At 42.7% G+C, this 16313-nt stretch overlaps 2 protein-coding genes and 1 pseudogene across 3 annotated transcripts in view; 1 reads left to right on the forward strand and 2 right to left on the reverse strand.

The window, feature by feature from the left end:
* Positions 1 to 14: 14 nt before the first annotated feature.
* Positions 15 to 1289, reverse strand: LOC118308920 (annotated as a pseudogene).
* A 697-nt stretch (positions 1290 to 1986) lies between these two features.
* LOC118309145 (putative methyltransferase-like protein 7A) lies at positions 1987 to 5054 on the reverse strand. The gene is made up of 2 exons (XM_035630921.2): positions 4511 to 5054; positions 1987 to 3561 (listed from the first exon to the last, which is right to left on the reverse strand). The coding sequence occupies exons 1-2, from the start codon at positions 5003 to 5005 to the stop codon at positions 3328 to 3330; spliced, it is 729 nt and encodes a 242-aa protein (XP_035486814.2). The 5' UTR covers positions 5006 to 5054; the 3' UTR covers positions 1987 to 3327.
* The window catches only part of scn8ab (sodium channel, voltage gated, type VIII, alpha subunit b), a 49215-nt gene continuing 37731 nt past the window's right edge, over positions 4830 to 16313 (forward strand). Inside the window, exons 1-3 of one of the 2 annotated variants that reach the window (XM_047332570.1) lie at positions 4830 to 6210; positions 6311 to 6394; positions 11803 to 12140. In XM_047332570.1, coding sequence (XP_047188526.1) covers positions 11859 to 12140 — 282 coding nt within the window. In that variant the 5' untranslated portion in view covers positions 4830 to 6210; positions 6311 to 6394; positions 11803 to 11858. Of the gene's footprint in view, positions 6211 to 6310; positions 6395 to 7463; positions 7913 to 11802; positions 12141 to 16313 lie in introns of those variants that run through there. The other variant, XM_035630895.2, reaches the window with a different exon arrangement.

The following is a 16313-nucleotide window of genomic DNA, read 5'->3' on the forward strand; positions in this document are numbered from 1 at the left end:
TGCGACAGTGTTGAGCTTTCACCACACGGGGGCGCAAATGGGTCGTATGTGGTGGAGATGTGAGACGAGACGACACGTCAAAATAGATCTCCTTTCCTAACCACTCGTCCTCGACCCCGTCGGAGAACTGCAAGGTTTCAAGGAAAGCTGTGAAGGAGAATGCATAGGGACTTCAAAAAACAACAAGACAACCTCGGTGCGAAGAAAATCCATCTGCATTTGGTATTTACAGACTAGGTTTTTTTTCTAGGCCAAGTTTATTTATAAGATAAGACACACAGTGACAACTGCACTGATTTCATCTTATGCAGAGGGAATATTTGACTATTGTGAAGCAACAACAAAATAGGGATAAAACAAAACAAACATGACTGCAATGTTGAAATAATATAACAATATGAAAAGAATAAGAAGAGAAAGTTGAACCATTGAAATATAAATAACAAATTGAGCAAGAGGGCCAGGGTAAATATAAATACGAAATAAATATAAGTTCAGTATGCTTGTTGTTCAGTATCACTCGTGACAGGACAGATGTGAGAGAGAGGAAATCAATATGGATTTGGAGCTGTACGTTTGGGAAAGTGTCAGGAGAATTAAAGTGCTGTTTTGTTGTTTTCCATATCTGCTCAGGTGCAACTACGATGTTGCGTCACTGAAAGGAATTGTGGGATGTAATCTTCTCCTTTACTTTCATTAAGGATGGTCCAGTGTTTCCTGTGCTAAAGGAAAGAAAGAAAGGAAGCATTAAAGCTCACGCGCCTTAGGACCCGGTGAGTCTCATTCAGAGTTTGCTGTATGTTGTTGACGGAGCAGAGCATCAGGGTGCAGACGACGTCCACCGACCCATCCGGGACTGACCCCATGTCCTCCCCTGAGGCCACCACGAACCTGTCGTATGTGAGGTGGTCGTTCTCGCTCATGCTCTTGTCCAGGTATTTCGGATAATGGGGGTTGGGGTCGGTGCAGATCACTTTGCAGCCGGGGGGATAGAACTCAAAGTTGATCCCGGTGCTGCAGCCAATCTCCAGGATGGCGAGCTGTCCGTCGCAGTTGTTGAACTCTTGCAGGCTGTGGAACAGCTTTTTCTACCTGTCGTACATTTTCCTCGTGTACGTTGCAGTCGAACGGTGCACGCAAAATGGGAAGACGCGTTTATAAACTTCGCCCAAGCCCACAGCGTGCACCAGGACCATGGGCCAGCACAGCTCATGGACTACCGAGGTACAAACTCTCATGAGAAAAGTCACGTTGTAGCCGCTGACCTTTGTGACTACATGCAGCCAATATCACACTACTAACAAATGACACTCCTAAATAATGAACTATGTAATGTCCGGTGCGGAATTTCAAAGAAAAAGCCTGACATTCCAAACGTATTCTCTTAAAATAAGTAAGTTATTATGTTGTTGATGCTCTTGTTGATTGTTACCTTTGACAATGCCATCACAATTCAAGGTCCACTTATGCCCTTGTTCTGAATCTTTTGACTGTATCACATAGTCCTGATTAAATTGTAGAAGTTCACACTCCCCATGATAGTGAGGTAATTACACACTATTGTGGTCCTGTTTTGGACCTGTCCTGGATACTTGCTATGGCCAAGTGGCTGTGCATTGATCCTTAACGAGGGCGGCCCTTGACTCACCCTATTTTATAAAGGTATCTTATATTTTTACTGAATATTTTTGATATAACCATCAAGTCTCAGCCCTGTATGGTACCAGGTCACGGTGCTGCTGTCCAATGTGACCTAGAAGACCCTCTCACCAGCTTCTAATATTTTACATCATCAGATTATAGCTGTCAGATTATAGTCTACAACTATAATCTGACGATGTAAAATATTTTATTGCCTAATTATGTCCCATGATATAAATATTGAAATGCGGAACTGAGAAGTAGCTCAATGACTGAAAATGCATGCCAAGTATTTGACCTCCTGGAGATGTAAAAATGCAGTTCTTCATAAGACCACCAGATGGAGAAATTGTGGAAATTATTTTTATTTTTGTATTTAGTTCTGATGGTGATATTGTGAACTATAAGTTCAATATGCTTGTTGTCGAACATGACTCCTGATTGGACAGATAATAAATCTATGTTCATGGATTTGGAGTTTGAACAACCATGTGGGGATTTCTATAAGTTCTGGAACAGAAAACCTCTGTTCCGTCGTTTCCATATTTACATGGGTCAGCTCAGGTGCAACTATGATGTTCCATTAATTGTGGGATAACATTGTCTCCTATCCTTCAAAAAAAAAAAGGTGCAGTGTTTCCTGTGCAAAAGGAGATACGATAGGAAGTATCCTTTCCTTATCACTTAGAGAATTTGAAGAGCTTTTATCAAGGCTGCCACTGAAACACTTCTGGGTCATTTCACTGTTAGGAACCTTCCTAAGCAAAATACACTATTGGACCACAGCCCAAGTTCCTCCTTAATTTTTGTCTTTCCTGTCTATATCATCTCAATACTTGTTTACTATGAAATAAAAACACTAATATCACTGCAACAGGAGTAAAAATGTACCCCACCAATTTGACACAATACAACCAACTTAATCACAACAAAATGTATATATTCATGGCACCATTGTCGCATCGTAAATAGCAGTAAATCCAGTAGAAGCACAGAGATAAACACTGACAGAGCAGTTCCCTGTGGCAGCATCAGATCGATGCATCAGCAAGCAACTTGTAGATGAGGGATGTAGGACAGAGGATCAAAAAGATATCAAAATATAATTTCTACCTTCATCGGCATACAATACTAGAATGGCACTCAGTAGTGCCAAAAGTCCCCTTTAATTCAATAAGGCCACACCAGAAATGCAAACACTCATTAATATCCGTCCTATTTTTCATCAAAATCCCTGAATTATTGTGAAAAATATTAGATTTCACAATATTAAAAAAGGTGATTAAAAATACCTGGACCTGCCCCTTTTCCGGATCCGTTTCAAAATGTAATGGTTTCCTTCTTGACCCTTGTCCCATCCGTCCATCAAGTTTTGTGGACATTTGTTTAGTAGTTTTTGCCCAATCCTGCTCAAAAGCAAACAAACAAACAAACATACAGACAGGGGCAAAAACATTACCTCCTTGGCAAAGGTAAATAGCAATGTGAGCTATCTATGTTAAATGCAGTGTGTTAGTCTCGTGTTGTTGATATTGGTAAATTTAAATTGGTATCAAATTGACTGGTGCTCTCTTCTTCATTGATGATCTATCATATGACAGAGTAGTAGAGGTCAGGCATTTAGTGCTTGGCATAGTCATACACTGGCTGTGAAGGAGGATTATCAAGAAGCTGATCAGACTGAATCTATTTGACAGCATAGCCTACGATGTGCAGTTTGATTAAGAAGAAGAGCGGAGCTTCAATGTGTCTCAGTTTGACTTCAGAGAATCCAGCTGCCTCCAGATGTTTCCATGTGCTTCGTGTGACGTTGCATCCGTCAAATAAGTAGAAAAATGCAGGCTGAAGAACTTGCTGGAAGAAGTGTGTCCAAGTTGAGGCGTCTGCAGCCACATGCTCGAGGAAAAAGAAGGCTCCACCCTGCAAGGGGAAAAAATTTATGTTTATACTGTGGAAACTAAAATAAATAAACAATCCCATCATATTCATTGTCATTCCATAGTCTCAGGCCAAAGGCTGACCACATTTTGTGAGGCCAGAACCAATATTGATATTTGAGATCTGACATTGATATATCAGCAGAGTTTTTTATGTCACTAACATAAACTACCTCAAACATTTCGTTGGCATTTGTGTACCCCTTTTCGTCCCTATGTATAAGTATATGCCTATACAGATATATCTGCTATATATACTATGGCTGAAATATATCACAAAATATTGGCCAGGCTGATGTTGGGCTCAGGCCATCAGTCAATTTTCTTGGATTTTGACTCCATATTTTTTTATCCTGATTTGTTTAGTGTTCAATTTTCTCTTTCTTATAAAGCCTGAGTGATTTATCAATTTGCTGTGAAAAACCGGCCAATAAAAGCCTCTCACAGACAATGTATTGGCGTTTATGTTTGCAGATATGAAAACTTTTATTTAATACAATAAATATGTATATGCATTTACTTTTTACATTAAAAAAAGTTTTATTTTCCTGTTTCAAGTTCTATATAATGGCTGTATTATTGTGTTTTTATTATTATTTTGAGTTTATGGTTATGGTTAGAATCTAAAAAAATCAGTTAAATTTCTTTTAAACTTTCTTTTAATATTTGACGTATATAGTTTGTCCAATATACTTGTATCAGTAAAATCATTATTGGAGTTGAAGTCAGGGCAATATGTATATATAGTGCAATGTATTTTTATCCGTTCTTCCAATTCCGTGTGTCACGTGACCATTTCGGTCCAATCGGGCGAGTGATCACCTGCGACACAAGTTAAGCTAGTTTAATTAGCACAAGGTGGTCGACGACAGTCGCCCCGATAACTACGAGTGTGAGTGTGACCGAGTGTTCTCAGCAGTCCGGTGACTCACCGGCCGCAGGACCCGGTGAGTCTCATTCAGAGTTTGCTGTATGTTGTTGACGGAGCAGAGCACCAGGGTGCAGACGACGACGTCCACCGACCCGTCCGCGACGGACCCCATGTCCTCCCCCGAGGCCACCACGAACCCGTCGTACGTGAGGTGCTCGTTCTCGCTCATGCTCTTGTCCAGGTATTTCTGGAAATGGGGGTTGGGGTCGGTGCAGATCACTTTGCAGCCGGGGGGGTAGAACTCGAAGTTAGTGCCGGTGCCGCAGCCGATCTCCAGGATAGTGAGTTTCCCTCCGCGGTTGTTGAACTCCGGCAGGCTGCGGAACAGCTCCTTCTTCCTGTCGTACATTTTCCCCTTGTACATTGCAGAAATGTGGCACAAACAAAATGGGAAGAGGCGTTTGTAAACTCTGCCCAGGCCCACAGCGTGCATCAGGAGCAGGGGCCAGCACAGCACGTAGACGACCGAGGAACACACTCTCACGAGGAGAGCCATGTTGTCGACCCTGATCTCAGTCAGCACAGCCACAAGTTAAACACGAGAACACAAGTGACCGTGCTATGTCCGGTGTGCAATTTCAAAGTAAAAGCTCAATACTCCAAACCTAATATCTTAAAAGAAGTTGTTGTTGTTGTTTATCTTGTTGATGGTTACCATCTTGTTTTGCTCGTGTAGTAGTGTAGTGTAAGAACTATCTCTGTTAACACAACGAGGTTGTGACTACAGTGGGCTAAACAAAGAAACAAAGCAATCATTCACTGTTCAAAATGTTTGTCATTGTAGTAAAACCATTACTCGTTACACTCAGGCATTCAAACATTATGTTAGAGTTTTGAAGGCGTTCACGACCATTTTGTAAACGGTGCTTTGTAGCTCGTTGCCAGAGCTTAAAGCTCTTTTACATGGTTGATGTCTGTGGAGCTTTTCATTCAAAAAGAAGTCGGTTTCTATAGTAGTCTGAGAAAATCGACTCGACTTCTGACACGTCAGTAAACATTTTCCTGAGGAGGTCATGGTCTCAATCTTCCGTTTAAGTCTTCTTCAATACATCATGGTGTTCATTTTGTGAATTATAGTCCCATTTGAGTCCCAAATGACGTGCAGTGGACAAGCTCCCAGTCAAGCAACTGAAGAAGAAGAAGCTGAAGAAGCCTCATGAATGAGAGCTGACACGTATACAAGAATCTACAACCAAGTCCAGGTTCTCCTGATTCAACACCCTTTTTGATCTTTTACACATAGTCCATCCTATTCGAGGCCAATGAACCTACACACACCAGCTGATGATGAGTTTGTTAATTTCCCCTTAAATTTGATTTCATATTGGACATTTATCCCTCATTCACTCCTAAATAAAGAACTATGGAATATCAGGTGTGGAATTTCAAAGTAAAAGCCTGAAACTCCAAATGTATTCTCTTAAAATAAGTGAGTTAGTATGTTGTTGTTGATGCTCTTGTTGATGGTTGCTGTTGACAATGCCATCACAACTCAAGGTCCACCTATGCCCTTGTTCTGAATCTTTTGACTGTATCACATAGTCCTGAAGAAATTGTAGAAGTTCACACTCCCCATGATATTGAGGTAATCACACACTATTGTGGTCCTGTTTTGGACCTGTCCTGGATATTTGCTATGGCATAGTGGAACTGCGTTGGTCCTACACGAGGGCAGCCCTTGACTCCCTCTATCTAATAAAGGTAAGATATACTGTGTGTGTGTGTGTATATATATATATATATATATTAACAGAATATTTGTGATATAACCATTGAGTTTCATCCACCTGTATGCGCCCAGGTCCCTGTGCTGCTGTCCAATGTGACCTAGAAGACCCTCTCACCAGCTCCTCCTATAAAGTGTACAGCTATAATCTGACTGCAAGTATGACTATGTAAAATATTTTATTCCTTAAGTATTTCCATGCTCACAATATTGAAATGCACTGGAATGCTGAACTGAAAACAGTCCAATGACTTAAAATGCATGCCAAGTATTTGGCCTTCTGGAGACGTAAAAGTGCAGTTCTTTGTAAGACCACCAGATAGACATTGTTGGGGCACATTCATATTCAGGTCCTTTACAAACCCTCCGACCCCATATTTTTAAGGGGGACCGCTATAGACTAAGGGTCGTAATATGTTGAAAGATTGTTCCAACATTTTGTTAAGTGACTGAATTTGAAAAGTGCTGTGATTGTGTTGTCACTCTCAAATCTGTACAAATAAACAAGATTCAGCCTTCCCCTGCTACAGACATTATAGAACATTTGTGCTGCACCAAAAATTGTCTGAAAATTTGCATTCAGTTGCAAAACCAGTCTCCTGAATTAGCCATATACATTATTTATTAATATTTATTGTTTAAATTCTGTTAAAGACAGCACATTGTAGTGAACTGCATTGGGCGAAGTCATGATGTTAACTTGTTCCAGTGTCGGTACTGGTTATACTTCCTCAGCACTAACCTGTGAAAGAAGATTTTCCCTTGGCTTTGACTTTAGAACTATTACAACCAAAATGCTCCATTAGTACTAGTATAGAATAAGAAGAAATTAACAATGGCTTCATATAGCACCAACCTACCAACTGTGAACCACCGAATAACCAGATTTGTGGATTGATGGAGCAAAAGTCTGTGTTGCCAGCATCATATTTGATTTTGTATTATGCAAGTTTGTTATTTGTTTAGGACAAGCATTTATGAGACTGGGCTCACAAACTCCACATCTATACAACACGGACTTCACCTACTGCAAATTTCATGGAAGACATTTGGGTTGGCTGGAAGTGACTACAGATGAATTCCATTCAACTGCTTTGGTTTCAGGGTCCTTGTGATGTCACGGCTCACCGGGACACTTATTCATTTTGTTAATGGCACCTGTGCTTTTACTTATGTAATGAGTCAAAATGTAAGGCTTATATGTACACATTTGAATCCAAAAGACAAATTGATTCTACATTTGCTTTGTGGTTTAGAGGTTACATAAGCCCTGATTATAAACTCTTCAATGTGTCCTGTAACTTCCAGATCTAATTCTGGAAATATGGAATGGACTCTTGCTATTTTCATAGCAGATCCGAGTAAAAAACAAATATGTTCCTGACGGCAGCCCCAGCCAGATTACCAATCAGGCTTCTATTATTACATGAGCAGTGTTTTTTTTTCCCCTTTTTTTTCTGCTTACGGTGCTGCGGTCGCTTGTCCGTTATTGGAACCAAAGGCATTTACCGACACTCCCTAACAATTTGCTGAGAGTCATCAATTATGCAGGGTAGCCGCACGCACTGGGAAGGAAGATAGCAGCAACAATATGGCGACAGCCGCAGTTACTCTCGACTCTTTTCTCCATCTGCAGTCCAGTGACAGCTGTCCGGATTCCTGTTGATGCGAGAAAAGGTGAGTGGACCGTCTGTTTTGTGCTCGGGCTGACATGTTTGGTCGCGGGATGGATCGCAGCGCTACTTTGTCCGACCGACTGCATCCCAGTGCCGCAGCGCGGTCCCTCTCTCAGCATCCGCTCCGCGCCGGGCTGCTCGCCAGCTCATGGACCGACATGTGCCCGCCAGGCATCGGCGCGAAGCCGGCGAGCCGTGCTCCTGGCGAGGGGGGGGCCGGCTCGGACCGAGGGGGACGGCGGGCTGTTCGGGGTGTTGGCCTGCCGCCGGACGGGATGACATGTCGGTGTGTCGAAATGTGAAACATACGCATGTAGGATGGTCGAAGTGGGATCGCGTCAAACTTCGCCAGCCGCGCCTGCTCCGGGCGCACATGCACAATGCGTCGCTTGCACGAGTCATCTCCGCGGCGAGTTCTGTCGCTGCCATCATTTTATAACTATGATAGTTTAATGTCCCCCACCCCCACAGTCCACCTCCGTGGCCCCCCTCCCTCCCTCACTCCCTCATCTCTTCGGAGGCTGTATTGCGTGAGGAGGACGGTGCATCTGTAGTTTGGCAGTGCTCGCAGCGGCTGCGGCACCATTTTCTGCTCTTTTCATGCAGTGTCCCCCTTTTTTAACACCCCCCCCCCCCCCCGTCATGTTGTTGCTCTATAAACCCGCATCATATGGGCTCTCCGGTGGCGCGAGACACGATGCGGGTGTGGTGTAGCCTCGAGGCCGTTTAGACTTTCTCTATTTCTCTATTCATATTTTCACATTTTTTTTACGTGTGAAAACTGGGTTGTGCGCAATGTGATGCGTTGAGTTGAGGCCAGTGATGAGTTGTCAGGACGGCGCCTGTGAATCCAGCTGACCTACTAGGAGTTAGTTAGTTAGAGCCTATAGCAGCAATAAACCACACTGCAGTATTTTAGGCCTTGGCCCTATAGGCGCGCCTCGGTATAAAACAGTGCACTCGAGCAGAGACTGCTGATCGCACGCTGTCAATGGCCTTTACGCGATGAACCATGCAATGTGAGGGGGAGCGGGTGGTCTCCATCCCACACGGGGAGAAAGTTCTCCCCTAGAAACAAAGGAGGAGATGTTCCCTTCATCCCCGTCTATCTCGACAGTGGTCTGATGCTCCATAGCATCTCCGTCCTGTTCCTCTCACACCTCTCATGCCCTCTAAGAAAAAACAACTGATTATCATAACTCATAAAAATTTCCAGTCAGGTCTTCATAACTTAACTTGACCTGAAACTGACCCAGCTCACACGGAGAAGGTGGCATCCACACGTAGGACATGCGAGGCTGTGTGAGGCATATATCCCCCATAGGGGCTGTGGAGATGAGCTCACATCTTATATTCATATCAAAATATCACTGCAGGAAATTGAAGGATGTGTGAGGTTTTTTTTTTTTTTTTTTTTGCTGGCCCATGTGACTGATGCAAGTGATGCGCCCCATCCCCTCCTCCCTCCTCCTCACTGTAGCGCCGTGTCTCCGCTGTGTCCGGTGAGCCCCATCCGATGTCAGCACCTCGTCAGGGAGCACAGAGCAGAAGAAAGGATTTTTTTTTCTTGTACCAGGACGGAGGCTTTTGGATTTCTCCCCCCTCCGCACATTAGACGCAGCAGTCTGCACACGCTGCTGAGCGGGACAGAGACTCGCGTTTCTCCGGAGCAGCCGAGGCGCTCGGAGTTGTTCATTCTCCCTGTCATCCAACAGTGTAGTCATTTATTGATTTTGATTTTGATTTTTTTTTCTAATTTCCAGACTGTCTTGGCTCGGTTTTAGCCGAGCCGACGTTTTGGCCTGTTTTTTGGTTCCTTTTTTTGTACGAGCCAACAGGATTCAGTGTAATTGTTTGACTGATCCCAGCAGTCTCTTTTTTTTTTTAAGACTGGCTGTTTAATCCATGCGTTTCTCGTATGACTTAGTACATTAGTGGACATCGAAAACAACACCTGCCTGGAGCCAGCCAGTTTCTCGTGGTCGCCTTCCAGCTCCTGTCTTTTGGATCGTTCCAGCGTCATGTGCCCATTACGCGCGGCTTGGCCATGGTGTTGCATGCTGGTGTGAATCACCTTTACGGTAGATCAGTTGATGTGGCATCGGCGGAAGGAGACTTGGAGGTTGTGCCGAGGTTGGGTTACCTGGATCGGAATACAGTCCTCTCCTGGTTGGCTGCTGCGCTTATTTCTCGAAGATACTGAGCTGCTGGATCTCTCTCTCTCTCTCTCTCTCTCTCTCTCTCTCTCTCGGCCAGTGGATTGCTCTTGACTCCTTTCTCATTCATTTCCAGGTCTGTACCCTCGCCATTCTTTTCTAGGATGTTGCTCACTCTGTCTTAAAATGTTGATAGCCCGCCTTGAACTGCGACTTGACTGGTCTATCTGGTTTATCAAACAGCATGGCCATCGGGCCACCAGGGGGGACCCTGGAGAGATGCAGTCCACCGTGTGAATGGAACCTACTGTTTGTACAATGAGTCAGAGCCCATGAGGTTGAACCATTTCCACTTAGAAAGTCCAGTAATTATTTATGGAACTATCTTGTGACACGTTAAAGTGGTTTATTTTATGTTCAGTTGCTGGTAAATGAAAAATGAACGTAGAGTCATTGCTTTGGTTCGGGACGTTTGGGGTGTAGGACAACAGAAGGTGTGCTGTTACACACCGGTGACATTTCTAATGGTTGTAACCACTGTCGAGTCAAACTACATTGAGGAGCAGATGGACGGACTGTCACAGAGTACAACAAAACCAGCACATGTTTAATTAGAGTCGGTGGATTCTAACCTAGTTTGGCTCATTACACTGTTCTTTGAAAATATTTGTATTGTTATCACGCCCCAACCATTCCATTCAGCCGCAGATCTCAGTCACATCAATATATCTGCTTCATCTTTAATATATATTTTAATGGATGGTAAGGAAGAAACTCCAAAACAAATTTACAGCAATGAGCGTTGACATACAATATCTTGTTAAGTTCCCATAGAGAACATGTAGCACTAGACTCCTCGCCTAGATTACGTCCACATCAAGCGAATATATTTGCATGTTATTATTCATTTCGCAGCATAGCATAAAATATTTGTGTGTTAGCCTGGGAGCCATTATTGTAGAGAGTTGTTTGGACGCCACCATATAGAGACCTGCAAACCAATGAGCAGAAAGCTGCATGCAGCTTTTTGCAACTCAAAGCCATTGCCATTTCAGTACGAAAGTTAAGAAAAACCATGACCCTTACAGCCTTAGCATGGTTACGAAATATAGATACAAAATAAATATCACCGAAAAAGAAATGATGTATGTTGCCATGTAAGATACATAATACAGATGGGTGCCTGTTGGGTTGAGGAGCCTGTCGTTTGTGGGCATACTGTAAATGCAAGAAGAGAAAACATAATTCTCTTTCTCCTTGATTTTGTGGTCACAAAGGTGAGAGCAGGAATTATGTCTGTGTTGGACACTGACGTTTAGCTTTCAGGGTTTCAGGATCAGTACTTTGGTCGTTAAGGCTGATGAAGACATTGTCCACTGGCCCATGATCCAAATGTTTGCACTTTTCAAGCTTGATTTGGCTTTTTCTGGCAGAACCAGTAAACTCAATATACAGCGAAATAATAAGGTATATTTATATGAAATGTAAATGTATGTTATGTCAAATTTAAATGTGTATATTAGATTTGAATTACATCACTTTGTTGTCCAGTCAGTGTTGTTAATTAAATGACACAGGTTTTAAACTAGATGACATCATGTTATAGAATGATTTTTTGTTGGCATTCTTCATTCAGATGTTGTTCTTCTCCTCCCTCACCTCATACTCGCTTTGCCCCGCACCTTATGCTCACCCTTCCTTACTTTCTCCCTATGTGTCCCTCTCTTCCTCTCAGAGCTGGATGTCTGGGATGGAAAACAAATAAAGGGGGAATAGCTGCAGAATGAAAACATGGCCGCACCCCTTATGGCACCCCCAGGACCTGACAGCTTCAAGAAATTCACAGCAGAGTCGCTTGCTAACATCGAGAAGCGCATCAATGAAGAGAAGAACAAGAAGCCGCCTAAGCCCAGATCGGACAGTAGTCACCGCGACACATCTGACGAAAATGAGCCCAAGCCAAACAGTGACCTGGAGGCTGGGAGGGGCCTGCCCTTCATCTACGGGGATATTCCTAAGGGCTTTGTGGCCACACCACTGGAGGATTTGGACCCATACTATTTGAATAAGAAAGTGAGTTGCACCACAGGCCAAATGCACATCAGAAAAATTTGTGAAATCAGAGAAATTAGATTGACATTCCTTTAAATCTTTACAGATGTAATCTTCAGCCGTTAAATTATGGGCTTAAACTTAACTTTTTTTTCATGTGAAACTGCCAGCACTGTTAAATTCGCCACACAATACAGATAGTTGATATGAAATTCACTTTCATAATAGAATGTGTGTGATATCAATTCTGTCAAAATGGAAGTTATTGTGGTCCCTACAGGGATAGGGTTAGCATAATAGCAAAGATGACCTTGAAGTATTTAAGAGCTTTTCAGTATGATTTTCTTCCCTGGCACCTTAGAGACTGTCACTGCATCATTCAGATGAACAGGGAGATCATACACGGTCTGAGGTTTTTTTATTGCACCTGTAAAATCAAAGCACAACTGAGGCAGAGTCACAGTAGTTACTCTGTTCCTGCAACACTGCTGGGTTGCTGTGGAATAGTTTTTAAGGATCAGTTACCCTCATTTATGCTGTTCCTGCACTTTTGATTGATCATCTGTGTTAATGCATAGTAAAATGATATTGTGACTGGTGGGGATGGCAGATTTGCCTTTGGGTTTTATATGCCAGCAATGGTATTGCTAAGTGAAACATTTTGTTACAGAACATACTTTCAGATTGCCAGTGCTCTGTCTAACAGATTGTCTCAGATTGCCTTTTAATCAAACAAAACAAAGTCATCTTTCTCTCCCCCTCTTTTATAGGCTGCAACCATGTTTTCAATTTAGTACATATTGCCTCTTCTATTTTTTTCTGTAGGATTTTTTTGAGTTTGGTGTCTCACATTGCTTTTGGGAGATTTAAAACAGATAAACACTTTAATAAATCCCCTCTAAAATAGTCTTTTAGTTATCAATGCTGAAGGTGAAGTCAGTGTTACTTCAATCTCACAGTTATTTAAGTGATTCTTCACCTCAGATGTGCCACACAGTCAAACATATTAATTTCTGCATTTTTAAGGAAAATCAGCTCCTGGATTAATGTGACACAAACAAAAATGTGTAACAAAAAGTATTCCTTAGAAACAAGACTTCAAAGCATCTGAGGCTTCAGTGTCACACCATTTAACTCTAGCTTGGCTCTGCACCAGCAGAAGACTAATGAGGAGTGACAGTATGGCAGGAGGGGGCAGGAAGTGGAGAGGAAATGGCAGGAGCATGCTGTAGTACCTTCGGCTGTTTATAGCTAAGGAGTAGCCAGTCTCCTGTGTGGTGGCAGTGATGATGTGTAAGTGAATCCGCGGCCTGTACGGCAGCAAGAAGCCCAGTCAGCAGGACAGGCCGTCTCAACCTGCAGCTCTCCCTCGAAGCTCGGATGAAACTGTCAAGTGTGTGTGCCTTTTGTGATTCATTGATCCACAGCCCTAGTTCAGTGGTGGCCACAGTAAGGGTGGCATTCTTGTCCTATTATCTTTCCCCATTTTGCTTATTTCCCTTTGCCTCTCCTTACTTTTGCTGTGGTATCTCCCTCTGGTGAATGAAGGAAGTTGCTGCAGTTGTTCATCATGGTCTCCAGTCACATGCCTCCTGCAGCAGGAGCCCTTTTTTTTCTCAGCCATAGGTATTCAAATGTCTGTGTATTTGTATGGTATATGCACAAAGAGACGACACTGGTAGTTTTAAGGAGGAGTTAAAAATATTTTTTTGGGTGTGGTTGCTGCATAGTTGATAGTTGAATAACCTGCTGACTGAGAAATATGAAGCGTTATAATGCTGTGGTTAAACAGAAGACTGTGATTTTTTTATTTTATTTTACAAAAAAAGTATAACTTGGTGTAGATTTATTGCAGAAAAAAGTTGTTGGTGACCTTGTGTAGCTCGCACTAAATTCCCATAAGCCAGGAGATTGTGTCTATCAAAAATAGAATTGGAGCCTAACAGCGGCAACTTGTCTGGTAACAAAAATGTAGTGGAATGCTCAGCCAGATGAGTAAACACTGTAAACTACGATAAAGTCACAATGTTTTTCAACACTTATGTTAAAGTACAGATATTCCTTTGTGAATAAGTTTAAAAGCATTGTTTTTTAGAGTGTATGTGAGGAACAATGCGATGAACATAAACAAGACACGAAAACTGAATGTGCCTCATGTAATGTAATGATTGGAAATGATGTAACTGAGATGAATAATTTCATATACATTGTCTCCATGGACCTAGAATATCACTCTATTAAAGCCCCTATTGGATTGTGAGTTAACAGATGTTTAAATCCATTGAGCAAAAATGCAACTCATCTCCAGTTTGCAAACATCATTGAATTGGTTCATTCATATTTTGTAAATTGTATTAAAATTAACTTCAAATGATGAAACAATATATAGACCATATATATATATAGACCAAAAATGCAGAATCTCATTGCAGCCATGGCCCTAACTTAACCCACTGGTTCCTTGCTTAACAGCATGTTTTAAGGGAATTTAAAAATGTCTGGAAGGGAAACTGGGCTTTAAGAATGCCAGCGAGGTAGCTTATCTAACTATTGCACTACTGCTTACCTCATATGTTTCTGTTTGAACAGCTCCTGGCTCTTCATTCTGCTTAGTCAAGATCTGCTGACTTCATCATATACACCCATGTGTTGTATCGGTTCAATAAGAGTCACAGGCGAAGACCTCCTCTTCCCTGTCCAGCTTACTATCATTCACATCAGTCATTTTCCTAATCCACTAATGTCTTTGTCCTTTCTCACACCCGAGGAAGTACCTCTGAGTATATTCATGGTTAGCTCCCATTCCTCCTCTTCTGTCTCCTCTGTCCTCTTCTCGACTGACAGTCCTCCTATCGCTCACCGTGTGCGTGTGCGTGTGCGTGCGCGTGCGCGTGTGCGTGTGCGTGTGCGTGCGCGTGCGCGTGTGTGTGTGTGAGACCGTCAGCTGCAGGAAACCTGATCACAGCACTCATGCATCAGAGGGAGGAAGAGGGGGTAGTGGTGAGGAAGGGAAATGCAGCGTTGCAGTTCTTGTTTTCCCCTGTGACGGGGAGAGGACTGCCTGGGCTTTTCAAATGTCTGATGTGATTAGGCAACGTCAAAGGTGCTGAAGTCACACAGGAAGAGCAGGACACGATGGATGGAGGGCATACTAGCATTTTAAATGGCGCTTGGATTGCGTGCACACATGCTTGTGTGTGGAAGAGGGACCTTGATATAGAGCTCATGGGAATATAGTCAGGATGATTCAGCTTGAATTGGCTGCTGTACAACAGAATTGGGGGTGGGAAGTATTCAGATTGCAAAATGTTCCAGACTGGGGCATTTTGGAGCACAGATTATAGCAGGAGTGTGCAGAAAATCAGGCATTTCTTTTCAAGCCTTCTCAGGGCAGCAGCTACTAGCAACAGCACAAGGGGAGCGCACGGCTAAAGCAGCAGTTCAATCTGGATCTCAGTATGTAGCACTGTACAGACCATTGCATTATGTCCCCATCCCATCATCTCAGTCTCTGACCATTACTCTGCTTTTCCCTCTCCCTTCCACTGCCTCCTCTCCGGTGCTCCTTTTTTTTTTCAGGGTGTAGTAAATTAAAGTGGGGGCCATGCTTTAGTGCACTGTCTGAGTCCTCCGTCTCTGATGACACAGCATCCTTCTGTACTGGGGCTGAGTGAGGAAGGGACGGGGTGGGGGAGTATGTGCTTTCCATGCTGGCCAGGTTGTAAGTAGGGTGGGGTCAGGGGGGATAGTGGGTTTTGCAGCACAACATACAGTTAAAAAAAAATGGGATAATGGACCTTTTTACTTATATAGTATGCTATCTTTTGCAGGGAAATCAGTTTTGCAATCATTTAGATGAGACATTACTGAGCATTTCTCACTGCAGAAGAATATTAGTTACTTACTACTTATAATGCTTAACAGATATTAAACTAAAGCTCCACTACTAATACCGAGATGTGTTGTTTTGTCACAAACCATCAAACTTTCACGGTGAACAATGTGGAAGTTGACTTATGATATTTTTGCTTCTCTGTAAATTTAATCAAAATGCACTTAGCCCATAATAGAATGGGCTTAAATCCAGGTAAATCTGTATGCGTTTCACGTCTCCAGTTGCTTTGACTCTCTCCAGTTCTGCAAAGAGACCTTAAAGAGACCTTAGACTTTTCTTATGATGGTCATTTAAAATTC

The sequence above is a fragment of the Scophthalmus maximus genome, chromosome 6, assembly GCF_022379125.1.
Source record: "Scophthalmus maximus strain ysfricsl-2021 chromosome 6, ASM2237912v1, whole genome shotgun sequence".
NCBI classification, from domain to species: Eukaryota; Metazoa; Chordata; class Actinopteri; order Pleuronectiformes; family Scophthalmidae; genus Scophthalmus; species Scophthalmus maximus.